This window comes from Hemitrygon akajei, chromosome 9, assembly GCF_048418815.1.
Source record: "Hemitrygon akajei chromosome 9, sHemAka1.3, whole genome shotgun sequence".
NCBI lineage: Eukaryota > Metazoa > Chordata > Chondrichthyes > Myliobatiformes > Dasyatidae > Hemitrygon > Hemitrygon akajei.
Genome location: NC_133132.1, coordinates 27,203,922 through 27,231,698, shown reverse-complemented (window position 1 = coordinate 27,231,698; position 27,777 = coordinate 27,203,922). Strand labels below are relative to the sequence as shown.

Here is a 27,777-nt window from a genome sequence, read left to right as displayed (position 1 = left end):
GATAGCAAGCATTCCACTGATAACAGTTAACCTATAAAATAGCTGGACTCAGGTAGTGTGACACCTACTACTGAAAACTAAGGAGTTTCTAGAACAATACAGAAGCGACTGTACTGTAATTGCTGGAAAGTTCACTGAACAATTACATGATCATAAAATACAAGCAAGCAAAGGAAAGTTCAATTATAAGGAAAGTACCAATTCCACACCCTAATCCAACAAGCCCTAGCCATACTCCATCACAGAACCATCCCTCCCTTACCCTCATTGTAACTTGTTTTCTCTCTCTCTCTCTCTCTCTCTCTCTCTCTCTCTCTCTCTCTCTCTCTCTCTCCCCCCCCCCCCCCCCCCTGCCTGACTAGAGCATTTCCAGCATTTTGTTTTCAAGTTTTATTTAAGATTTCCAGCATCTGCAATATTTTTCTTCTGAATGCCTCCAATTTAGTTAACATCCATTATAGTCCTCAGCCACATCGCTCTGATACCGCAGACGCAAGTATGGGCTCGAAGTGCATTAGTAATATAAATGCATTTCATAAAAGCATTCCTACTGAAACCTCATTGCATTTAGTTTCTGCCCAAATCAATACTCTTTTTTCACTTTTGTGTCCATATTGCTGCTTCTCAACCATAGATCCATATACTCACATTTTTGTTACAATTACTTCCACTTCATGATACTCTTATATGTTTATACTTTGCTATAAACAACAGGGCTTATCAAAGCTTTCATGAGCATGAAATAAATTCTCCCCTGCCATTTATAACAGCGTATTATTTTAATCTGCCCTTTCCTTTGTGTACTTGAACCCATCCAGATGCAATACTTGGTAGTGTTACTGGAGGTTATCTCTTAACTGTTAGTTCAACCAACCTTCTGGTCGTAGACTACAATATTTTCCTCTTCAATGCTGCAAGCATCCCTGAGAAATATCAGAAGTGTCAAGAATTCAAAACACCAAAGTCACTTGTGGCTGATCTGCCTCAGGCCTCATCTCCCTTTCTGTGTCAGTTCCCCAGAGTCTGCAGTCCATTTCTTTCAACAACTTATCTACCACCTCTTTAAATATTCCATTTATCTTGCCTCTACAATCCTTAAAGATATAGAGAAAGATTTAAAGAGATTACTGTTATTTATCAGATGTACTGTGAAATGCATTGTTTGCTTCACATCAAATCAACGAGGATTGTGCTGAGCAGCCTACAAGTATTGCTGTGCTTTCAGTGTCTACAGAACATGCCCACAACTTACTAACTTTAACACTACATCTTTGGACAGTGGGAGGAAACCCACACAGTCACGTGGGGAAAGTACAAGCTCCTCACAGGCAGCAGTAGGAATCACAGAAACACAGAAAACCTACAGCACAATATATGTCCCTACCTAAGAAATTACTAGGGGCTTACCCATAGCCCTCTATTTTTCTAAGCTCCATGTACCTATCCAAAAGTCTCTTAAAAGACCCTATCCACCACTGTCGCCAGCAGCCCATTCCATGCACTCACCACTCTCTGAGTAAAAAACTTACCCCTGACATCTCCTCTGTACCTACTCCCCAGCACCTTAAACCTGTGTCCTCTTCTGGCAACCATTTCAGCCCTGGGAAAAAGCCTCTGACTATCCACATGATCAATCGAACCACAATCTTAAAGCTGTTGGACTGTAAAGCATTGTGTTAATTGCTACACTACAGAGATTAACTACCCTGTGCAAAAGTTCACTCAAGCCTGAATTTTAAATGACTGACTATAATGTTGCTTGAAACTCTCCCGCTAGTGGAAACACCTCAACATCTATTGTCAAGCCCCTTTTGGATTGGCATTTCAATAAGATCACCCCCCATTCATCTGAACTTGAGAAAATATAAAGTTCTTAGCCATTTGGGATAGGACATTAATAACTTAAGGGAAAGAAGGAAAAGTATAAGAGTGAAAGTTGGGTGATTGTGATAAAAATCAGAACTGCAGTCATTCAAAATCTAAAATTAAAAAGGATGAGAGATGTCAGAATGACAGTGTGAAGGACAATTGAAGTGAAGGCAACTGGAAGTTCAGGGTTGTCCGGTCAAATTGATAGCGATGTCACCAAATCTACTTCTCTCTCCATGGGGGCTGCTTGACCTGCTGAGCATTTCCTGAATTTTGTTTCATTTGTGACCTGCTAAACTTTGGACAGTGCTTTCTATCTTCAAAAAATAGAATTACAACTCCAGAACAGCCCTAGAGTCAGAGGACAGTCACAGAAAACGTAGCAAGCAGACATTGGTAAGTATGGGAATAGTGTGTGGCAAAATGCAATATTTATGGGATATATTCTTGCAATGACAGGAAAATTGTACCATGTCATTTTTATAACACCAATTTAGATTTTAAAACAATAATAGCAATTACACGGTATTATTTTAGCTGCCTGGCTAGAGAGGTTTAGTATGGGATGTGTTTAATGTATTCCTGAGTGAGTCCTTTGACTTTGGGCAGTGCAGGCGGTGAGCCCAATAGTGGTGGATAACCGGGAGAGGTCCTTCGGGCATCACTCTTGGAGAGAACGAGTCCTTGGTAACTGGGGTACTGAGGGCAGGGAATGTGAGGGAAGAGGATGTGCAGCTGAGCCTGGTCTCCAACTGTTTCAACCTGCTTGCCGTTGGACCAGGTTTGTGGGGTAGCTGGCATTCACTGGCCATATCACACTGGCAGCTGCTGCCTCACAGCACCAGACCCAGGTTAAATCCTGCCCTTGGGCACTGTTTGTGTGGTGAATGCACATTCAGAACCAGAAGCTGCTTTCTTATCATTGTCATACACGTCATGAAATGTGTTGTTTTGCTGCAGCAGCACAGTGTAAAAACATAAAATTACTTGGTTGCAAAATAAATAAATAATGTTTAAAAAAGGAATAATGATGTACTGTTCAAGGACTGTTTAGAAATCTGACAGCAGAGGGGAAGAAGCTGTTTCTGCATTGGAATTAGAATGGGGTTATTATTGTCACATGGACAAAGATACAGCGAAACGCTTGTCTTGCGTTCTGTTCATACCAATCAAATCATTACACAGTGCATTGAGGTAGAACAAGGTAAAACAAAATCATAATGCAGAATGAAGTGCAGTTCAGCAATAAGGTACAAGATCATAACAAGGTAGACTGCGAGGTCAAGAGTTCATCGTATCCTACTAGTCTTATAATCGAAACATCATAATAGTCTGATAACAGAGGGTTAGAAGCTATCCTTGCACTTAGTGGTAGATGCTTTCTTGCCTTCTTCCCGATGAGAGAAGGGAAAGAGAAAATGTTTGGGATGGATGGTGTCTGATTGTGCTTTATTGAGCTAGTGTGAAGTGGAGACAGAATCCATGAGGGGAGGCTGGTTTCCATGATGTGCTGGGCTATGTCTACAACTCTGAGTTGTTGAGTGTGGGTCTTCCCTGGTAGTAATGATGAGGACACGTCCTGAATGGCAAGGGGCCGCAGTGATTACTGCTGCCTTCTTGAGACTCCTTTTAAAAACGTCCTCGGTGGGGAGGGATGCGCCTGTGAAGGAGCAGGCCGAGTCTACAGCCCTCGGCAGCCTCTTGTGATCTGTGCACTGGAGTCTCATTACCAGGTGGTGATGCAGCCAGAGAGAATTCTCTCCACAGTACACCTGTAGAAATGTGCAAACATGTGATGACATATTAATTCTCCTCAAACTTTGTGGCTGCATGGGTTTCCTTCAGGTTGGTAGGTTAATTAGCCACTAAGGTGCCCTCTGCATAGGTGTGTGGAAGAACCTGGTGGAGGAGAGGGGAAGAAAGGGGGGTGAAATGTAAAACAACAGGAGAACAAAAATTGTGTTTATTAGTTTAATTGATCAGTGTGGACCAGATGGATGATTCTGTGCTGTTTTTCTCTGAAAGAATGGGCGAGGAAGTTATGCTCAGTATGGAGGGACTGTTTGAGAGTACATGATAACATTCTCGGAAAGTTCACCAGCCTCTGCTACTGAATTCCTTCACTCGGAAGCAGTAATCAGGGCTCTTGAATATTGCTGATCACTGCCCCATGCACAATGGTGGCGCAGCTACTGGTATTCTGCCCTTGACTGTGCTACTCCAGATTGATTGGAGAACAAATATTCACCTAATAGTCATGTTGTGAGGTGCAGGCCCTCTGTGATATTATGGGATTATAAGGGAACATAGATAAAATTTATCTTGTTCAAATACCAACTTAGTTTGGTGCTAGAGAACGGTCATTGTTCTTGATATTTCAAGTAAATTAATAACACTTAATACAGATCTCATGACTGTGGAATCACTAGGCAAGTAATAACAAACTGACCGCAAAGCAGAAGAGAGTTAAGGGCGGTGGCAGGTGGTGTTGCCCTGAGAATGAAGCTGTTGGGGTGGAGTGGGGGCGAGGGAACTGGTGCTTTGGGCAGCGTGCCAAATATTGAGTGCAACAAAATAAAATTATGCCCATACTTGAAATTTGCATAATTGTCAATGTAGTTTTAGTGCAGGACTACAGCACAGGAACAGACTCTCCAGCCATTATGTCCATGCCAACCTGTCGGCCCATCTACACAATCCCATTGTCTGCATTAGGACCATATCCTTCAAATGTATGCTTATTTAAGTGTCTACCTAAATGCCTCTTAAATGTGGTAATTGAATCCTATTCCACCATGTCCTTTGGCATCGTATTCTGGATGAGAATTACGCTGTGTAAAAGATGTACTGCTGAGGTTCCCTTTAAAACTCCTTCCTCTCACTTATCACCCTGAAAAGCAGAGCAATGTGCATTAATGCCTACCGCCCAGTGGCTCTGACATCCACCATCACAAAGTGCTTTGAGAGGCTGGTCATGGCACATGCTAACTCCAGCCTCGGAAACAACCTTGACTCACTGCAATTCACCTACAGCAGTTAGTTGCCAGCTCCATGGATCCACACTCATCTCTGCAGCATCTGTGCAGTAAAGACACTTGGATTAGATTTGTTTAGTGGCTACAACTCCACTCTTAATACTATAATTCCAAGAACAATCATCTCCAAACTCTGAGATCTGGGACTCAACATTTCCCTTTGCAGCTGGATCCTTATTTTCTTGACCAGCAGACAGGCAGCAACACCTTCATCACAATTATGAGCTCTGGTGTCTCACAAGGCTGTGTCCTCTACCCACTATTCTACTCACTGTACACTCACGACCGAGGCGAGATTCTTCAATGCCATCCACAAGTTGAACATAGCACATAGAAATCTACAGCATAATACAGGCCCTTCGGCTCACAATGTTGTCCTGACATTGTAACCTACTCCAGAAACTGCTTAGAATGACCCTACTGCATAGCCCTCTACTTTTCTAAGCTCTACGTATATATCTAAGAGTCTCTCAAAAGACCCTATTGTATCCACCTCTACGACCTTCACTGGCAGTGCATTCCACACACCCACCACTCTGTGTCAAAAATTTACCTCTGATACCCCCCTTGTACCTACGCCCCCCTCATGTTAGCCATTTCAGCCCTGCGGAAAAAACCTCTGGCTATCCACATGATCAATGTCTCTCATCATCTTACACACCTCTATCAGGTCACCTCTCATCCTCCATCACTCCAACAGAAAAGGCCAAGTTCACTCAACCTATTCTCATAAGGCAAGCTCTCCAATATAACCAATTAACATATAGCCATATAACAATTACAGCACAGAAACAGGCCATCTCGGCCCTTCTGGTCTGTGCCGAACGCTTACCCTCACCTAGTCCCACCTACGTGCACTCAGCCCATAACCCTCCATTCCTTTCCTGTCCATATACCTGTCCAATTTTACTTTAAGTGACAATATCGAACCCGCCTCTACCACTTCTACTGGAAGCTCGTTCCACACAGCTACCACTCTCTGAGTAAAGAAGTTCCCCCTCGTATTACCCCTAAACTTTTGCCCCCTAACTCTCAACTCATGTCCTCTTGTTTGAATCGCCCCTACTCTCAATGGAAAAAGCCTATCCATGTCAACTCTATCTATCCCCCTCACAATTTTAAATACCTCTATCAAGTCCCCCCTCAACCTTCTACGCTCCAAAGAATAAAGACCTAACTTGTTCAACCTTTCTCTGTAACTTAGGTGCTGAAACCCAGGTAACATTCTAGTAAATCTCTGTACTCTCTCTATTTTGTTGACATCTTTCCTATAATTCGGTGACCAGAACTGTACACAATACTCCAAATTTGGCCTTACCAATGCCTTGTACAATTTCAACATTACATCCCAACTCCTATACTCAATGTTCTGATTTATAAAGGCCAGCATACCAAAAGCTTTTTTCACCACCCTATCCACATGAGATACCACCTTCAGGGAACTATGTACCATTATTCCTAGATCACTCTCTTCTACTGCATTCCTCAATGCCCTGCCATTTAACATGTATGTCCTATTTTGATTAGTCCTACCAAAATGTAGCACCTCACACTTATCAGCATTAAACTCCATCTGCCATCTTTCAGCCCACTCTTCTAACTGGCCTAAATCGCTCTGCGAGCTATGAAAACCTACTTCATTATCCACAATGCCACCTATCTTAGTATCATCTGCATATTTACTAATCCAATTTACCACCCCATCATCCAGATCATTAATATGACAAACAACATTGGACCCAGTGCAGATCGCTGAGGCACACCACTAGTCACCGGCCTCCAACCTGACAAACAGTTATCCACCACTACTACCTGGCATCTCCCATCCAGCCACTGTTGAATCCATTTCACTACTTCAATATTAATACCTAACGATTGAACCTTCCTAACTAACCTTCCATGCGGAACCTTGTCAAAGGCCTTACTGAAGTCCATATAGACAACATCCACTGCTTTACCCTTGTCAACTTTTCTCGAAACTTCTTCAAAAAATTCAGTAAGATTTGTCAAACATGACCTTTCATGCACAAATCCAAGTTGACTGTTCCTAATCAGACCCTGTCTATCCAGATAATTATATATACCATCTCTAAGAATACTTCCCATTAATTCACCCACCACTGACGTCAAACTGACAGGCCTATAATTGCTAGGTTTACTCTTGGAACCCCTTATAAACAATGGAACCTCATGAGCAATACGCCAATACTCCGGCACCATCCCCGTTTCTAATGACATTTGAAATATTTCTGTCAGAGCCCCTGCTATTTCTACACCAACTTCCCTCAAGATCATAGGGAATATCCTGTCAGGATCCAGAGACTTATCCACTTTTATATTCCTTAAAAGTGCCAGGACTTTCTCATCGACATAGTTTCCATAACTTCCCTACTTGTTTCCCTTACCTTACACAATTCAATATCCTTCTCCTTAGTGAATACCAATGAAAAGAAATTGTTCAAAATCTCCCCCATCTCTTTTGGCTCCACACATAGCTGTCCACTCCGATTCTCTAAGGGACCAATTTTATCCCTCACTGTCCTTTTGCTATTAAAATAACTGTAAAAACCCTTTGGATTTGTTTTCACCTTACTTGCCAAAGCAACCTCATATCTTCTTTTAGCTTTTCTAATTTCTTTCTTAAGATTCTTTTTACATTCTTTGTATTCTTCAAGCACCTCATTTACTCCATGCTGCCTACATTTATTGTAGGTATCTCTCTTTTTCCGAACCAAGTTTCCAATATCCCTTGAAAACCATGGCTCTCTCAAACTTTTAACCTTTCCTTTCAACCTAACAGGAACATAAAGATTCTGTACCCTCAAAATTTCACCTTTAAATGACCTCCATTTCTCTATTACATCCTTCCCATAAAACAAGTTGTCCCAATTCAGTCCTTCTAAATCCTTTCACATCTCCTCAAAGTTAGCCTTTCTCCAATTAAAAATCTCAACCCTGGGTCCAGTCCTATCCTTCTCCATAATTATATTGAAACTAATGGCATTGTGATCACTGGACCCGAAGTGCTCCCCAACACATACCTCCGTCACCTGACCTATCTCATTCCCTAACAGGAGATTCAACACTGCCCTTCTCTGGTTGGTACCTCTATGTATTGCTGCAAAAAAAACTATCCTGCACACATTTTACAAACTCCAAACCATCCAGCCCTTTTACAGAATGGGCTTCCCAGTCTGTGTGGAAAATTGAAATCTCCCACAATCACAACCTTATGCTTACTACAAATATCTGCTATCTCCTTCCAAATTTGCTCTTCCAATTCTCACTCCCCATTAGGTGGTCTATAATACACTCCTATAAGTGTTATTACACCTTTCCCATTCCTCAATTCCACCCAAATAGTCTCCCTAGACGAGCCCTCTAATCTATCCTGCCAGAGCACCGCTGTAATATTTTCCCTGATGAGCAATGCAACACCTCCCCCTCTTATCTCTCCGATTCTATCACACCTGAAGCAACAACATCCAGGAATACTTAGTTGCCAATCACACCCCTCCTGCAACCATGTTTCACTAATAGCTACAACATCATATTTCCAGGTATCAAACTGATGCTCTAAGCTCATCCACCTTTCTTACAATGCTCCTAGCATTAAAATAAATGCATTTAAGAAATTCTCCACCTCTTACTCTCTGTTTATCACCAATAGTGCAAACAATTTTACTATCTTCTTTTTCTTCCTTCTCCCATACATCTGTTCCTACACTCTGATTCCCTTCCACCCTTGTATTTTGTTTAAATCCACTGGAGCCTCTCTAGCAAACCTACCTGCAAGAATATTTGTCTCCCTCCAGTTCAGATGTAAACCATCCCACTGGAACAGGTCCCACCTTCTCTGGAAACCTGCCCAATTATCTATAAATCTAAAGCCCTCCCTCCTGCACCATGTCTTCAGCCACGTGTTGATCTGCGCTACCTTACTATTTCTAAACCCGCCTGCACATGGCACTGGTAGCAATCCTGAGATTGCTATCCTGGAGATCCTGACCTTTAACTTGGCACCTAACTCCCTGAACTCACCTTTCAGGACCTCCTCACTCTTCCTACCCATGTCATTGGTCCCTACATGAACCACGACATCCGGCTGCTGACCCTCCCTCTTGAGAATAGAGAACTCAATCCGAGATATCGCAGAACCTGGCACCAGGGAGGCAACAGACCATCCAGGATTCTTGATCTCTTCCACAGAACCTCTTATCTGTCCCCCTAACTATTGAATCCCCTATCACTACTGCTCTCCTCTTTTCCATCCTTCCCTTCTGAGCTGAGGGTCCAGTCGCAGTGCCAGAGATGCAACCACTGCAACGTCCCTGGTAGGTCGTCCCCATCAACAGTATCCAAAATGATATACTTATTATTAGTGGGAACTGCCACAGGGGTGCTCTGCTCATTCTGTCTAATCCCTTCCCTCTCCTGACAGTCACCCAGCTACCTGTCTCTTGACTCTTAGGGGTGACTATCTCCCTGTAACTCCTGTCTATTTCTGCCTCTGCCTCCCGAATGATCCGAAGTTCATCCAGCTCCAGTTCCCTAACATGGTTTGTCAGGAGCTGCAGCTGGAAACACCTTTTACAGGTGTAGTCATCAGGGACAATTGTGCTCACCCTGACTTCCCACATACTGCAAACGGAGCATTTGACTGCCCTAATTGCTGCCTCCATTACCTACTCCTAAGCTAATTTAGATTAATTACGTGAGAATAAGCGTTCGGCCTGTTTCCGTGCTATAATTGTTACATGTTATAATTAAAGGAGCTTACCGAGCCTTTCCTGAATGGGATCAAGCTCATCCTCAGCCTCTGCTCACCAAAGCCTTCCTACTCTGTTGCCCGCTCCATTAATCTGCATGCTTTTAAAATTCTTCCACTGCCTCACGGGCCGACTTTCATGCGCTTGCGCAGTTGTGCCCCCTTCAAACTGCCGAAGAAATGCAGTCTAGGCAACATCCTTATAAATCTCCTCTACACTCTTACTATAGTATCCACATTCTTCCTGTAGTGAAGCGACCAGAACTGAGCAGAGTTCTCCAAGTGGGGTCTGACCAGGGTCCTATATAGCTGTAACATTACCTCTTGAATTCAATCCGACTGATGGATGCCAGCACACCATATGACTTCATTGAATAATGATGAGTAAGAGTACAGGAAGGAAATGGAGAGCTTAGGTGACATGCTGTCATGACAACAATCTTTACCTCAATCTCAGCGAAATAACTTGTTTTAGACCTCAGAAAGGGTGGCGGGTCAGTGCACATGCTCCTGTCTATGTCATCAGCACTGAGGTTGAGAGGGTCAAGAGCTTCAAGTTCCTAAGAGTGAACATCACCAATAACCTGTCTTCGTCCAACCATATTCACACTGTATGAAATAAAGTTCACCTGTGCCTCTATTTCCTCTGGAAGCTAATGAAATTTGGTGTGCCCCTCAACAATTTTTAAGCAATTCATCATGGAAATCATCGTGGTTCGGTATGGCAACTGACCACATGAAACTACATAAAGTTATGGACACAGCTCAGCACATCACAGAAACCTGTGCCCACCCCCATGCACTGTCTACACTTCTCACTGCTATGGTAAAGAAGCCAGCATAATCAAAGACCTAACCCACCCTTTACATTCTCTTCCCCCCACCTTTCCATCTGGCAGAAAATTCAAAGTCCTGAAAAATGTACTGTCAGGTTCAAGGACAGCTTCTGTCCCACTGTTATGAGTACTGAATGATTCCATAGTACAATAAGATGAATTCTTCATCTCTCAGTCTACCTCGCTATGACCAGGCACCAATCTACCTACACTGCAGACAATGGTTCCAAATATTCTTTTAAATATACCTCTTTCAAATTATTCTTACTGCAATCTGCAGCATGTGACTTCCCTCTAATGGAAGTACAAGAGCCTCTGGACTCACACCACAAGATTCAGGAACAGTTATTACTCCTCAACCATCAGGGCTCTTGAACCAAAGGGGATAACTTCACTTGCTCCATTATTGAAATGTTCCCACAACCAATGGACTCATTTTCAAGGATTCACCTCGTTCTTGATATTTATTGCTTATTTATGTAGTATTTCTTCTTTGTATTTGCAGCTTGTTGTCTTCTGCACTCTGGCTGAACACCCTAGTTTTTCCCCTGGTCTTTCACTAATTCTGTTATGGTTATTATTCTTTCAATTTAGATTGCGCCAACAGGAAAATGGATCTCAGGGTTGTATATGGTGACATATGTACTTAGAGAAAGTACAGCTCAAAGTAAACTTTATTATCAAACTACAACACTACTCTGCACTCTTGTAATCCCTCAACATACTGTTGTGATGAACTGTTCTGTTTGAATGATATGCAAGTTTTTCACTGTACCTTTGTACATGTAACTAATTTACCCTTGTTGATACTTCTGCAAATGGAATAACATTTTGACTATGTACCCCAACTCTTTTATACACCTCAATCAATTCATCACTCAGCGTCCTTTTCTCCAAGTAAAACAAGCCCAGCTTATCCAATTTAAGTACTGTAACTGATCTCATTCAATCCAGGCAACAAGTTGGTTAATGTTGGTTAATGTTCTCTACAACACAATTACATCCTTCATTGTGTGGCAACCCGAACTGCACACAATATTCTCACCAGCATTTTGTAAAATTGCAACATAACCTCTCAGCTCTTACATCCTGCAGCCTGCCCTTCAAAGACAAGAATTCTAAATAGCTTTTTCCACTGTCCTAAGCACCTGTGAAACTTGGATTCTTAGTGCTTGATATGAGGAATGAGGAGACCATAAGCTAACTAAAGTTTTCAACTGGCCAGTTATACAAAGCAATTTTAACAGTTTATATATTCAAATCAGTGAAAGCAGCAATATTGATTAATAAACACAGAGGCAGGTCAAGCACAGATGTTAAATTCAAGACACAATTTAAATGCTAATAGGTTAAATATTATCTTGATTAGACAACACATGGAAGGTAAAACATAGTTCGGATCTCCATGAAATAAAAGGTTGCAGGAAAATTAAAATAAACAACACTGCACTGCAGATGTAGAAATCTGGAAGACAGAAAACTCCAAACAGGTCAAGTTGTATTTTTCCCCCCATTTAATGACACTAAAATTTTCCTGATGTGACACTGGCTAAATTTAGCACTATAATCTCAAGATGTGATGAAACACCAGCTCTCACTCATTTAGGGAAGTTGGCCTTCGCAGTATCCTTTGGAAAGGATATACTTGCCACAGACTGCATGAAGTAAATGTTCACCATCTGATTCCTGAGATGACAGAGATTGAGTCATCTAGGCCTGTATGGTACAGAATTCTCACAGGACTGACCACACCCTTGGTGGGGTCTTATCCACTACTACAACAGTGAGGTGGCCCAAAAAAATGTCAGTCAGTTGCAATCACATTTCATATGTCCAGAATTAGCCATCAGTAGATTGCATTAAAAATATAGGATTGAGCTGAGGAGAAATTTTTTCACCTATTGAATTCTGGATCACCGAAAGTGATGGAGGCCAAATTTCTGTATTTGAGGGGGGAGATTATTGTTTTTGGACACTAACAAGTAGAGTATGATAGAGATAGATCAGCCAGGATCATACTAAATGTGCTTCATTTGCTATTTTCAATGTCCTGAATATAAGCCTGGCTCTTAGGCTTGCTCAGCTAAATGTGTCCTTAATTTTCAATGCAGCGTGGAAAATATGCTGTATGCTTTGCCACTTTTTCTTGATAGTTAAACAAAAAATAGCCAGGTAATAAAGGTAACTTTGCATAAATTGCTTTATTATGAGATTAATACTGCATACATAAAAAGCAGTTCAGGAGAAACCCCAACCACAATAAGGCAAAGAAACATTTTGGTTTCAAACTGATAGCTTAGTAAATTATATACTGTTTTAGCCTTGTCAAAGATTGATGTTTTAGTAGTCTTCAACACAAAATGTCACTTCCTGTTGGTTTTGTGCAGCTTTGATAAGATAAACAACCTACTGGAGTCCTTGGTAGAGGCCCACATCAGGCTACTGAAATTAGCTTACTGAAGACAGGATGCAGATGCCATAAATTAACATCATCCAGGAGGTTGCACTGAGGTTTAAAACACACCTGATTTTTCTTACAAATTAACATTAACCACAAGACAAGATTTGGCAGGGAAAAAAAACTGTCTATGATAAATCTGCCTATAATACCATGAAATAACCTGGCAATTTGAGCTTTTTTTTCCCTCCATTATTTTCTGCCACCTAATGTGATGCACTCAATCCAGATTACAGTCAATCATAATTACCTTACACTAACAGGATGCAACAGAGCAAAACCTTTACCATGGCGGCTATGTCTGTGCTATTTTACAGCCTAGCTTTAAATTCCATTATCAGATAAACTATCACTGGCTTATTCATGAAACAAAAACTGGCAGGAGAGTTTGATCTTGAGGAGGATGATAATAGGACACTATAGGGCTGTCTTACTCAAGCTGGGTATGGGAGTGCTAATGGCTGCCTATTGAGAAAAATGTTGCCGTTTTTATTTTGTTTTACACAAGGTAAAAGTGCATCTTGGCATGATTTTTTTTTGCAAGCCTATTTTGGGAGCTTTTGTCCTTGAGCCTGCCATCAGCAATTACTAATTTATATAGTGGTTATGGCAATAGAAGCATTTAGTTGGACATTATACCCATATTCATTATTAGAATTTAAAATGTATAGCTCCCTACAGAAACATTGAATGTGATAGGACAGATGGATAATTGTCCATCCTGTCTCAAGACTTATATAGTTACACTTCACTGTCCTAAATACTTTTGACTAGTGATATCAGGGTTTGTTCTTTCTTGTAACTTCACCCTTATTCACCATTACCTGAAAGTGTTCTTCAAGCAAGGGCTTGTTGCTATCCTGTGCATGTCAAACTCAGAGGCTGTGCTGGCAAGCTTGAAATTTGAAATATAGCATTCAATTTAAGGGAAAGTGGAGTCGTATCCAATACTGCAGGAGTGAGGTGGCCCAAAAATACTGAGTCAGGGATGTCAGCCAACTTCACATTACCTTTCATAGGTTCAGAATTAACCACACAAAGTATGAAATAAATGGTATTTTTTAAAACTTAAATTGGAAAATTAAGTGTAGTGAGCTAGAAGTTGAGAGACAATTTTTTCATGAGGCTTCACCTGTTCACTTGTAAACATTTTTTGAGATACAGAGGTCATGTGGCATATAATGTAAAATACACAGTTGTGGGACTATATAAGTTTGTACAGAACCTCAAAGAATACTTGAGTCAGATACTGTAAGCATAAATGTTCTGATTATCTCCAAACCATTCTGGATAAAGCATAGAGTTTAATGAGCATCCCTGCCACAGAATTATTCACCCCAGCACTTAAAAGTGTGTTAACCTCAGGGTGTAATACAGCAACTCCCAGACTACCTCAATTAAACTTCCTTCAGTTCCAGAATAGTGATAATTTAACATGTTGAATACCACAAAATATTTGGCTGGAGAGTGAAGAAAGCAATTCTCATGATTATACACAAAGCGACATCCAGGGCTCTAGCAATAACTGCACAAAACCACATCAGGCATCACCTTTTCAGGCTTACTTAAATACATACGTGCATATCAAGCAGTGTGAATAAATAATATACTCCGCTTATAGTTTTATGCAATAATGCAAATAAATGTGCAAGTAACGGTAAAATGAAACAAGAATATATATGCACCAGCTCTGTCACTCCAAATAACAGTGCAAAAAAAACATTATAGGTTTAATAAGTGATCCTCACAAAAATAAGGGTGCACCAATACTGATTGCAAAAGTTAGTAGTGAATTGAGAATAATGACCTTCTCTCAGAGAATGGGTCATCTGTAATTTAACTGACTGACACTAGGTATAATATTAAACAACAATGTTTTTTTTTCTTTAATACAAAATTTCTATGACAACGTATTTGATGGATAAATGAATTGATACAATGCTACTTGATACAAGTACAGAAACAACTTCTTCACGGAGTCTTTTGTTTATTAGATCAAGAGGACAGCACACAAAAACTGTCCATAGTTAAAAGAGAATAGAGGCATCCAGGGCCTGCTGTACTTGAAATGTAATGGTGGCCTGCTCTGGCTATTATACATAGGTTGTGCACTGACTTCCACGGGATATTCTCAGATACACAGGGAGCCTTCTGGCAAAGATAACTGGATGTGCTAGAGATATATTGGAGAGAAAAGACTTTACAGGTCATTTAAGCATTTTTATTCGACCCCTACAGTTTTCTGTTAATTGCCCAATATAATGGCCTGTATATAAACGTCTCAGAACATACAAAATCAATACCAGTGAGATCCATTCTTTCTTAATACACAAGAAACTAAGTCACCAGACTTCAAACCAGCCCTGCCATTCAATTCTCTGTTCCGTATAACTCTCAATTCCTTGATCTTTCAAACAGTCCTACCCTAAACACATCTCATGATTCTGTGTCCACCACCATCTGGGGGACAAAACTCCAAAGGTTCATTGCTCTTTAAGATAAGCAGTTTCCATGCACCTCAGTCTTATATTCATATCTGTGACTTGCCCAATTGTGAAACCATTTGAAGGATTTCAACCCAAAACACTGACAAATCCTTTCCTCTCACAGATGCTGCTTGACCCACTGAATTCCTCCAGCCGATTGTTGCTCAATTTCTACTGTTAAGCCCCCTTCGGACCATGTTTGAATAGAATTGCCCCTTGTTCTTCTACAGCGATTAATACACTAATTCTTAAACTCTAATAAAGGTTAAACTGCTGTTTGCTTCAAAACTACTTAAGACCCACCAGCTAACGTTGTGATTCGTGTACTAGACCACCTAGATGTCTATGACCTTCACTTGAATTCTCCCTTCTTTTCACAACGTGCCTTTTGATTGCTCTGACCAAAGCGCATGACCTCACATTAATGTGCAGTTACTGGGTTTTTGCCCAGTCTTTCAATCTATATCCCACTGCAGAATCATAATGTCCTCAGCACAGCAATCCCTTCCACCTACTTTTGTATTGTCTGCAAACTTGGAAACAAGTTTGTTTTCATTTTCTCCTTCAGCCATTAATAGCAAGCAACTGAGGGCCAAAAATCAATCTTTGGGATAATTCAATAGTTACAAGCCTCCATCTAGAAAAGGACCCAGTCATTGCAACTCTCTCCTCTATCATTCTCCTTTTCAGAATGTGGGGCCAATATTCAAATCAGTATGAGTGAGGATTCATGTTAAAGAGAGAGGAGAAATGGTGCTTAGAAGGGCACAGAGATTACTTCCTGGTTTTCTACATTCTCCCCTCCCAACATAGAAAAGTAATCCAGAAACACAAAATGCCAAAATTAAAGATAACAATATAAGAAAAATTTTAAAAACTGTATTTGCAGGCAGTTAATGAGAAAAACAGATTGATGTATTGATAACCTTAATTTATATAATAACAAGGCAAAAAATGTAAGAGCACAAGACATAGGAGCAGAGTTGGACCATCTGCTTTGCAATTCCATCATGGCTGATTCATTTTCCCTCCCAACTCCATTCTCCTGTCTTTTCCCTATAACATTTGACACCCTTACTAATCAAGGCTATCTTAACCTCTGCTTTAAATATATCCAATGACTTAGCTTCCACAGCTGTCCTTGGCAATGAATACCACAGACTAAAAATCAGATATGGACTGTCGAAAAGTAGCACTCAATGTCGGAATTAGCTACAAAGGGCCAAGTTAAATATAAGATTTCAAAATCTTTCTCAACACTCCAGCAAGAAAACAAGTTCAAGCAAGAACTTTCAGGGTTAAAAGACAAAGGGCTAAGATCTATAGTTATATGGAAGATAAGAATACAAATTTATATTGCCAAGCTCTGTGTAAGAGGCCTTTCTCCATCTAAGGGGCAATGTAATAGACTGTTTTTTGCAAAAAACATTTTAACCAATGCTACTGATTGAAAATAAATTATCTTGGTAAACTTGGACTGATAAAGAGATCATGGTAACAGAAATTAACAAAGAGAAATGACAAAGGAACCACTGCAGTGACACAGCAGGCCTGAGAAGCTGAATGGCCTTCTCCTGCTCCTATCTCTATATTAGATAAAAGTGGCTAGAATGCCAGAATATCAAAGACTTGCAGTGTCCCTGGTTCACGCCCAGTCAAGTTTACCTTAACCTAGACTATAGGGTACTATACTAGAGATGAGGGTAGAGGAAGAATAAATCATTAGAGGTTGCCCTCATCAGTGCCAAGGTATCAAGAGAGAGAATTGTTGAGGATGCAGCAGTAGCTCCCAAAACAAAGTGGTGCATAGGACAGTGTTGTGGGTACTACCATCCCTACAAGTTTTTTTTTAAAAGAATAATTAATGACTTATAGTCAAAAGGGTTCTTGTGGAATCCTGGTTGAATTGCAGCCTATGCTATTAGTTTTACAGTTTCAAAATAAAACTTTATCATTCAGTTTCCTGGGAGTGCATTTGGGTTCTTTGCACATTGACTTTTAATATTTTATTAAGTAAACATACTTGAGGGTACAGGTCCTTTTGAGGTTAATGAGAATTACTTATTATTTTATACAAATTCAGTCAGTGGTTGTAGAATTTTACATAAGTAAATTCTTCAAAATGCACAGCATCCAAGACTTACTTAATCCAGTTATTAGTAAACTATGGAGAAAATCCTAATATTTCTACACATATCAATTCCAGTTGCTAACTTTATTCATAACCACAATACATTCATCTGTTCATATTCTTTGATATAAGCAATAGACTGAACACTCAAAATTAAGTATCAAATGAAATGCTTAAGTAAGGTTATTTGAAGATTTTCCCCTCTCCCGACAAATGGCAAAGTAATACTGCACTGCACAGCAAATATCATTACCATAGATGTTGAGAGATGTATAAGGCACTGAACAATTAGCCAGCAATGTATCCATGGAACAGTAGAAATTATTACATGGCTTGTACTGCACACACAGACCAAAATAAGGCACTAGATTGTCAAATGTATTTTTTGCTAGAAGAATCTCAGTACATAAAGGTGCTTAAGAAGTTCACGTATTTGAGAAACAAATAATCTAGAAAAAATTATAATCTTGTGAGCTTTCAATTTTACCTCAGGGAATCTTGTCAGCATCATAAAATTGGGACCAGCTGGACTTAGCCCAAGAATAAAACTCAATTGATCTTTCTAGTAATCACTGATATTCATTTAGGCCAGTAAAAGTAGAATAAAATGTTTTATATTGCATACTGGCATTAATAAATTCATTATTACAAAAATAATCTCACAATATCCCCTATGTTAGTCAAGCAAACTTTACGGTAATGCTATGTGCATTCATTGATTTCAGCACAAAATACCTCCATCTCAAAATGTTCAAGCAGATGAAACTCATGAAACAGCTTGAACCAGAAGAGGTTGCAAAACAGGTATGGTGCAAACAGCATAGTGTTGTTAATTTGGAGGAAGTCAAAAGTGACATTTCAACTCCTGGGCATAGCTCATGTGAAATCAGAAGAAATACAGCCATGGAATATGATATCATCCATTCCAATTAACCAGGGTTAAGTATTCCAGTTAAATATTCACCACTGCAACACAATTTGGCACAAATCCATTGAGATGGCATCTGATTCTAGAACCTGTATCTTCAAACCTGGGATTTAAGGAAATGCACAATATCGTAACAGACTTTGATATGCTATTCTATTCTTCCTACTGAAGTGTCTTGCACCCTCAGTTACTGAGTTTTGACACATTTTATTAAAGATGTTACAGGAGATTTCAGATTCAAATGGATTGGTAAAAATGATGTAGGCATAGCTCTGCCAAGATGTAAAGGCATTGTAACACCAATCCCGTTATCTAATTCTTTGGTGCCACTAAGTAAAATATATTCCCTGAATGTAACACTATTAACTTGTTCCATGTAGACAACAGTTAGCAAGCCACATCCTTTGTCTGGTTATCTTTATCCTCACTTGATTGCGCTGGAGTTGCTTCAGAGCTTCCTTTGGATTCAGAGCATTTGCTGTCCAGGCCAGCATTCTCATTGCCTGCCTGTGATTGGCTGTCTTTTAGAATGATCTGTGGATCTCGCAGAAAGACCAGCACCACAGTGATGTTGTCACTAGATCCACCTTCTTTGGCAGCTGTGACCAGTGTCTCTGCAACAGAGCTGCCATCACCTGCGTTCTTTTGTAAGTGCTCTTGTACAAGGTGCACAACCTTAGAAGGTTCAACTCCATCAAAAAAACCATCACAGGCTAGAATGATGTAGTCTTCCCTGCCATCCAATTCAAACATGCTGCAGTCTGCATCCCCCGAAATGTAAGGCTTTTGGTCAATGTCCCCTGGAAAATTCAAAATATCAAATAGTGGGCAAGAGAATAGATCATACAATTACTGCACAATGTCTGTGTTACACTGTCTTTTGGAACCATGATTTATATGACCCACAAATCTGAAGTTTTCATCTTCTTAACACCAAAGCTCATTAATATATGTGACACAGAATGGTTGGGTGTAGGGCACAACACAAAAAGCAGCATTGTTTATAAATTGATAAGATAGAAACTTAATTATTTTATTTAGGGGTACAGCACAGAATAGGCCCAACTGGATCTTCAAACTGCACCACCTCAGCAACCCCCACAAACCTAATCAACCCTAATCTAATCATGAACAATTTACAATGACCAATCAACCTACCCAGTAGATCTTTGGACTGTGGGAGGAAACCAGAGCACCTGGAGAAAACCCATGCATTCACGGGGAGAATGTAGACACTTGTTAACAGAATGGCACCAGAACAGAACTTCAATAGGTCCGAGCTGTAATACCATTGTGCTAACCGCTACAGTACCATGGAATGGGAAGCAAAAATCACAACATGGCCTTCATAAAGTCTTAAACAAAATTTTAAAAACATTCCAGTGAAAGTCCTGCAAAAAGATTACACTCCCTTACAAGCTACCCACCCATTTGATCCATGTAATAAAGTTTGCAGGTTCAATGTTGGCCTCATCAGACATTTAGAGACCAAGCAAGTTATCCTTGATCCTAATGGACTGATAGATGACAATCACCACGTCTCTTTCATTCAGTACCCATCGTACTTACTAGGTTACATTAAATATACCAATACCCCCATATATTAAAAAAATTCTTTCTTGTGCTCACCTTTCCTGTCTCTTACTTTTCTTCAGTCGTACAATCCTCTCAAAATTTCTGCATTCTTCCAGTTTTAGCCTTTTATGCATCTCTAATCATATTAGCTCTTCCACAGGCAGCTGTTAAGACTCTGAGCTCTGGAGTTCCCTTGCTAAATTTCTCTGCAACTGTACCCTTGTTCCATCAAGACAAATCTACTATTTTAATATAGTAGCTGCTCAATACGATCAATATGCGTTAAATAATGCAGCTTGGGATATTTTGCTATAGAAAAAGAGCGATATATATGCCAGCTACATTTGTAATACAGTTGGAAAACCATGAAGATAGATTTTTATTAACTTGTGTTGTGAAGCGGTATTTCTCTCAGCAATCTCAGTATGATTAAAAATCTAATACCTTCAAGGGGATAATGTACTTTTCAACAAACACGCCCTCACCTTAAAAGTGGATTTTAAAAATCATGCAATAATTTGGAGTAAAACTTCAACAGGAAGCTGCTGTCTACCCCTCTCTGTTTGATTGTACAGCTCTACCTAGTCCAGCGATTCCTCCATTTTAACCAGGTTAGTGACTGTCGATGACCTTTTAGTTAGTGCAAGCAAACAATGAAGGTCAGACAGTAGTTTCCACCATATATATATCTATGAGGCAATGCCAAGTTGAGCACTTGTGTTTGAAATATTAATCAAAGCTTCTGACGATTCTTGTAAAATGATTTTTTGTTTAAAGAGAAGACAAGGGGCAAAATTTTAATAGTGTTAGGTTTGTTACAGTTGGTGCATCTCATACACTGGTCTAAGATAGCCAGCCACTAGATGTAGCACATTCCTACTCATAAGAAAATCGGAAACTCACCAATTGCTCGAGAGACTGCAAGCGTTCCGTTTACACGCCAACATCCTAGAAAGATCACACATCCACCAAGCTCTTCAATCCTTTGTTTTTCATCCTGAAGTAGAAAATTCAATCCAATAATGCTTTAAAGCTAATTGAAACAAAATACCACTGTGAAAATCTACCAAAACAATTTACCAGCAATGCATGTTCTTTTGTAGAACAAGATAACCAGCTAAAAAGAAAACAATCCAAACATTATTCAGAACATTGAGATTCTGCAGCAAATCAGACTTGCCGCAATATAAAGGATTTAACTTTAAGAATGAGGGAAAGAAAACTGGTTGGATTAACTCTGACCATCCTCCCTCAATTGATGAATTCCTGTTTAACAACGATTGAAAGCAGCAGATTAGCAACAGCACAGGGTAATGTTCTTGTCAATTAAGAGTCTAACCACTTAAACTTGATGCTCAATACCTATTGCTATATTCCACATCATTAACATTCATGGGGTTAGCTGATGACCAGAGACCATTAGCTAGACCAACCACATGGCCAGTAGGTGAATAGCAAGTCAGGGGTTCATCAGCTGCTATAAGCAACAAGGCAAGAACATGATTGCGTACTCTCCTCTTCTCTGGATGACTCCAAAAACAAATCAAGGCTCAATAACATTCAGGGCATCTAAAAAACTTTTGTGTTATGAATAGCCAGGAAGGTTGCCTTGGGCTACAGTGCAATAAAGAACAGATAGAAAGTTGGTCAGACTTCTACTACACTCCCCAAAGCTATGACATCTGGCATCAAAAGCAGGCTCCCATCCATGAACTCCACTCCAAATTATGTACCATGCAGACCTAGAAATATATCATTGTTTCTTCACCATTGAACCCAAATCCTGAGCACAGTAACCAAAAGCATAACAGTAGTACTTTCACAGATCTATAGATCTGTGAAACTTCTATAGATGTGTGGTGGAGAATATATCAACTGGTTACATCATGGCTTGGTATGGAAACACCAATGACCTTGAACAGAAAATCCTACAAAGTAGTTGATACAGCACAGTCCATTACAGCCCTCCCACCACTGAGTACACAGACTGCTGTTGCATCTGTCATCAAGGACCCCCATCACTCAGGCCATGTGCTCTTCTTGCTGCAGCCATCAGGAAGGTAGTACAGGAGCCTCAGAATCCACACCACCAGGTTCAGGAACAGTTATTACCCCTGAGCCTTTAGGGCCTTAAACCAGAAGGGAAAACTTCACTTGCCTGCCCCATCAATGAACTGTTCTCACAAGCTATGGACTCACTTTCAACTACTCTTCATTTCATATTCTTGATATTTATTGCTTTTTCCCTCTTTTGTATTTGCAAAGCCTGTTGTCTTTTGCACATTGGTTGTTTATCCATCCTGTTGGGTGCAATCTTTCATGGATTCTATTGTTACTTGGATTTACAGTATATGCCCACAAGAAAACAGATCTCAGGGTTGTAAATGGTGACATTCATGCACTTTGACAGACACTGCAGAGGTTCAAGGTGGCAGCTCTCCACAAGTTCTCACAGGCAATCATCACTGACCTTGCCAGCAATTAAGAACTTGGTGACAATGGCTTGGCACTTCAATAAAAAAAAATTAAAACACTTATCTGTGACCTTAACACAGAACCACAGGACTCTGCAAGTGAAAAATCACTGATGAATACTAAACAGTATTTTGTAGAACTTGTGCATATAAACATTTAGCTTAAGCTTCCATGTTGCTGGTAATGAATGTGTGTTATCATCCATGGTCTCATCTACATAATTGTTAAGCCAGAAATCGTTCAGCTGCACTTGGCCTCTTACCTTTATAAAATACCTACCTCTTTTTCAGGTTTGTGTGGGTCCATAAGGGTCACAACTTGGCCCTGCCGCACCATCATCACCTGTGAATCACCGAGCCAAGCCACATGTAGTTTATTGCCAGCAATTAAGGCTGTCACTCCAGTGGTACCACTTCGCAGTTTCTGCAACAGATAATAATTTAAAGACATCTATGCCAGTTACATGCCTCAATTCTTGCTGAACCACTGTCAACAGAATCTGTTCTCTATTTTAGATCAAAGATGCTTCATCATAGTGCTCTGAATGTTTAACTGCTTCTCATTCCATATATGATATCTGATCTCCAGTCATTTTTGTTTTGATTCTGATTTCAACATCTGGTTTTTCAGTTTTAGACTCATTTTTACTCAATCCAGAACAAAATCGCAGGAAATAGCTTAAAACACACTTGTCCTCTCATTTTTCCTGTTTTGAAGAAGAGTTCTTGACCCATGTTGTCAGCTGTATCATTGATACTGCATGTCCGCCAAGCAGTGCTGATATTTTGTGGTTCTGGTTTTCCAGTATTTGCAATTTTTTCTCCCGTTATCATCCATCCCAGGAATTGAAGAATCAAATAAATGGACTCAGTATTTCCTGCATTCATTTTTATTATCTAATGGAGTACTGTTAATTGATTATCACAATACTGTAAAAGCAAATATTTTCAATACATTAACCACACATCTAATTTCCTCAGAACAAACTTCTGATTATTCTTGCTTGCTTATTTATTTATTTATTTATTTATTTATTATGCTTATAGCAATAAAATTGCAAATCTGAACAAATATGGCATCTCTAAATGACACTGAATATGCTCCATTTAATTAATGCTTGCTGTAATAGCTCTGTGGTCATTACGTATAAATTGGCTCCAGGCTTTATACAGCAGTGATAATAAGTGAAATTACCAACTTAAATCTACATTGCAAACCATCTGAAAATGGTTCACATTGACATAAGTAGTCAATTGTTTGTCAGGTCAGGTAAAAATGGGACATCATTTCAATCAAAATTGAGGTGCCTATCATTTTCCTTCTTTGTGCTGTTACTATAGTGAGCACAAATTACATTATGAAAGAAATTCTCTCTGAGAAATGCTGGTGGTGGACCAGATGCCAACGTGACCTCCGAACTATTCTCAGCCTTACTGCAGTTACCTTTCTCTTGGCTCTCTGAAGAAACATCTCATCAGTTTGCTTGAAGGCTCTCCTCAATGCTTCAGCTGGCTGTGCAGAAAACTCTTCCCGATGAGCAAGAATAACATGAAGGTGTGCTGCAGCATAGACAGCTGCATCTACTCCACCGTGTCCATCAAATACAGCAAAGTATGCCCTCTCTTTCCCATCCTAGAGTAGAAAACAACAGCACATCTCTTTTCTGTATTTTACATTTTCACTGTTGGTACAGAGCAAGACTGTCTTACAGCTCAATCATTCCTCTTTAAATTAAGGGGGGAAAAAACAAGCCACAAAAACAAGGTTTTAAAAAATGTGTATGATGTGTTTAATCAATTTGTTTTGTACAGGTTCAGAACACTGCAATGAGAACCATTCAATGTATTTTCAATAACCATTGTCCCCATTTCTTTTTTTAAAAAAACAAACTACATGAATTTAAATAGTTTGGCAGACTAATTCTAGAAGATGTAATTCTGAATTACAATATCACTTTATTAATACTATATTCCTCAATTCCATTAATACTGTCAGTCATGAGTAGCTAGTACCAGGGCACAGGGAGCAGTGACCTCTACTGCCATTTACTACAGTATTACAAGCTAATTTCAAGCCATTACCAAATAATCTTTAAAAGATAACGTGAGGAATTTGTAAACAAAATTGTAGAGATGCAACTCCTGTTCGAAGTAAATCAAGTCAGACTAATTTCAGATTTCCTATTTTCATTAGCGGCAGTTTAGTTCACTTGATAAAAACTTTAACACAGCAGGATAACTCCGTAACTAAATCTAAGTAAAAATAAGAACAAAGAAAACCAACAGCACAATACAGGCCCTTTGGCTCAGAAAGTTGTGCTGAACATGTCCCTACCTTAGAAATTACTAGGCTTACCTATAGCCCTCTATTTTACTAAGCTCCATGTACCTATCCAAAAGTCTCTTAAAAGACCCTATCATATCCATCTCCACCACCGTTGCTGTCAGCCCATTCCACGCACTCATCATTCTCTGCGTAAAAAACTTACCCCTGACATCTGCTCTGTACCTACTCCCCGGCACCTTAAACCCGTGTCTTCTTGTGGCAACCATTTCTGCCCTGGGAAAAAGCCTCTGACTATCCACACGATCAATGCCTCTCACCATCTTGTACACCTCTATCAAGTCACCTCTCATCCTCCTTCGCTCCAAGGAGAAAAGGCCTAGTTCACTCAACCTATTCTCATAAGGCATGCTCCCCAATCCAGGCAACATCCTTGTAAATCTCCTCTGCACCCTTTCTATGGTTTCCACATCCTTCCTGTAGTGAGGCGACCAGAACTGAGCACAGCACTCCAAATGGGGTCTGACCAGGGTCCTATAGAGCTGCAACATTACCTCTTGGCTCCTAAATTCAATTCCACGATTGTTAAGGCCAATATACCATATGCTTTCTTAACCAGAGTCAACCTGCGCAGCTGCTTTGAACGTCTTATGGACTCAGACCCCAAGATCCCTCTGATCCTCCACACTGCCAAGAATCTTACCATTAATACTATATTCTCCATCATATTTGACCTACCAAAATGAACCACTTCACATTTATCTGGGTTGAACTCCATCTGCCACTTCTCAGCCCAGTTTTGCATCCTATCAATGTCCTGCTGTAACCTCTGACAGCCCTCCTCCACACTATCCACAACACCTCCAACTTGTGTCATCAGCAAACTTACTAACCCATCCCTCCACTTCTTCATCCAGGTCATTTATAAAAATCAGGAAGAGTGAGGATCCCAGAACAGATCCCTGAGGCACACCATGCAGAATATGACCCCTCTACAACCACTCTTTGTCTTCTGTAGACAAGCCAGATCTGGATCCACAAAGCAATGTCCCCTTGGATCCCATGCATCCTTACTTTCTCAATAAGCCTTGCAAGGGGTACCTTATCAAATGCCTTGCTGAAATCCATATACACTACATCTACTGCTCTTCCTTCATCAGACAGAACTTTTAAAAAAAGGTGGAGTTTTGTAGAGCAGCAGCAAATTCACAGTAGTGACAGCAATCTAACATGACCACAGTAGCAGTTATATTTTCCCCACCCTTCCCCTTTCTGCAGATACTACTCCCTTCCACCCACGCCTAGCATACCCCCTGCCCTCCGTAACTGTAGGGGGTGTAGCACTTCTCCTTCACCTCCTCCTTCATCAGTTTAGGAAATGAAATAGCCCTTCCAAGCTGAGCAGAGATTAACCTGTAATTCCTCAAACCTGATCTTCATTTAATGATTACAAATCATTCTCTGCAGTGGAGAAATCAAGTGTAGACTAGGCAACCATTACTGCTCTCTTGTGGTTCCAGTAACATGTCATTTTAACTCTTTCCCCTCCCACACTGACTTGTCCTCAGCCTCCTCTGTTGCTATGGCAAGGCAAGAATCAGCCCCTCATTCTTCTAAATGAGCCTAGTGCAGCCAACATTTCTACATGAGAGACAACGCCCATCAACGCATCTCTTTAAATAACGTAACAGTACTGTACACAATACACCAGGTAAGGTTCCACCATTACCCGTTAACTAACACAATTTGCCTAGCAATAAATAATCACTTTCCTAATTATTCATCAGCCTAGTCTTCATGTACCAGGATATCCACTATGTGACAGAATCTCCATTCTCTCTTCTGGCATCATTTAAAGAGGCTCTTATGCAGTTATGTACAATTTTATTTTGGGACAGGCCAGATTTACAACCTGAGGGTTGCATTTTATTTTACCTTTAGGTAACCACATACATTGTTTTTAAATCAGGTTTATTATACAGATGCAAAAGCCTTGCTCCTTTGGTAACTACCGTAGATGTCGGATTATAAGCCGCTACTTTTTTCCCACATTTTGAACAGCTTTGAACACTGCGGCCTTTACTACGGTGCGGCTAATGCATGATTTTTTTTCATGCCGCCAAAAACATTTTGCCTCGTAACAGTAGACCAATAAAATTGATGAGTAGTTCACAGAGGTCCAATGAAATTGTACGATAAATCAAGCGCACTTTCACAATTAAATTATTGTAAATCAGTCATTTGTACTCACCCTCATCAACATGGAAAACACTCGAAGAAAAGCATTGTGCTGCCTTTATGGCAGTTATTTAGTTTATAATATTTTCGCTTAGTAATTCATTTGTTAGTATTTTCTAGTTAAAGTTAGAAGTACTACATCCCGGGATACTATGACGTCACATCTGGTTTCGCCGCGTCTTGTGGGAAATACCGGTTTGCGATAAACGGGAAGGTGGGGGGGAGCGGCATTAGACCCGATCGAAAACGCTGCTTTTAAGTTAAAGGCGATCAATAACTTTTCCTGGTAGGCTGCAGTATATATATTTTTTTACCAGTCCTAAGGAGATATTGGAATGTTGTTCGTGCACTGTTCAGTAAAAAAGTATACGCAACGTAATTTGTGTGTTACCGATACGTATGTATATTTAAAAGTAGCCGTGTTAGAGGCACGGTTCGAAAAAAAGCATTTGCAATATGTATTTGTTTATGTTACCATATGGATTTAATTAAAAGTTAAAAAATCCTCACGTGTAGTATCTTTCTGTGTAAATATCTCATATTACAACGTGGGACACCTGTGGCCTAAAATCCGGTGCAGCTTGTACAAGTACAAAATTGATTTTCTTTCTAAAATTAGAGCCAGCGGCTTTTAATCAGGTGCGCTCTGTAGTGCGAAATCTACGGTACATGTCAGATCCATGTCTATCAGTGAC

The 27,777-nt window shown here is 40.0% G+C and overlaps 1 protein-coding gene across 1 annotated transcript in view; it reads right to left on the bottom strand.

Moving 5' to 3' along the window:
- Positions 1-12,690: 12,690 nt before the first annotated feature.
- Positions 12,691-27,777, bottom strand: part of ppm1f (protein phosphatase, Mg2+/Mn2+ dependent, 1F) — a 67,244-nt gene continuing 52,157 nt past the window's right edge. The window contains exons 4-7 of the mRNA XM_073055686.1: positions 24,005-24,193; positions 22,841-22,984; positions 20,990-21,083; positions 12,691-19,311 (exon numbers count right to left, since the gene is read on the bottom strand). Coding sequence (XP_072911787.1) covers positions 18,899-19,311; positions 20,990-21,083; positions 22,841-22,984; positions 24,005-24,193 — 840 coding nt within the window. The 3' untranslated portion in view covers positions 12,691-18,898. The remainder of the gene's footprint in view (positions 19,312-20,989; positions 21,084-22,840; positions 22,985-24,004; positions 24,194-27,777) is intronic.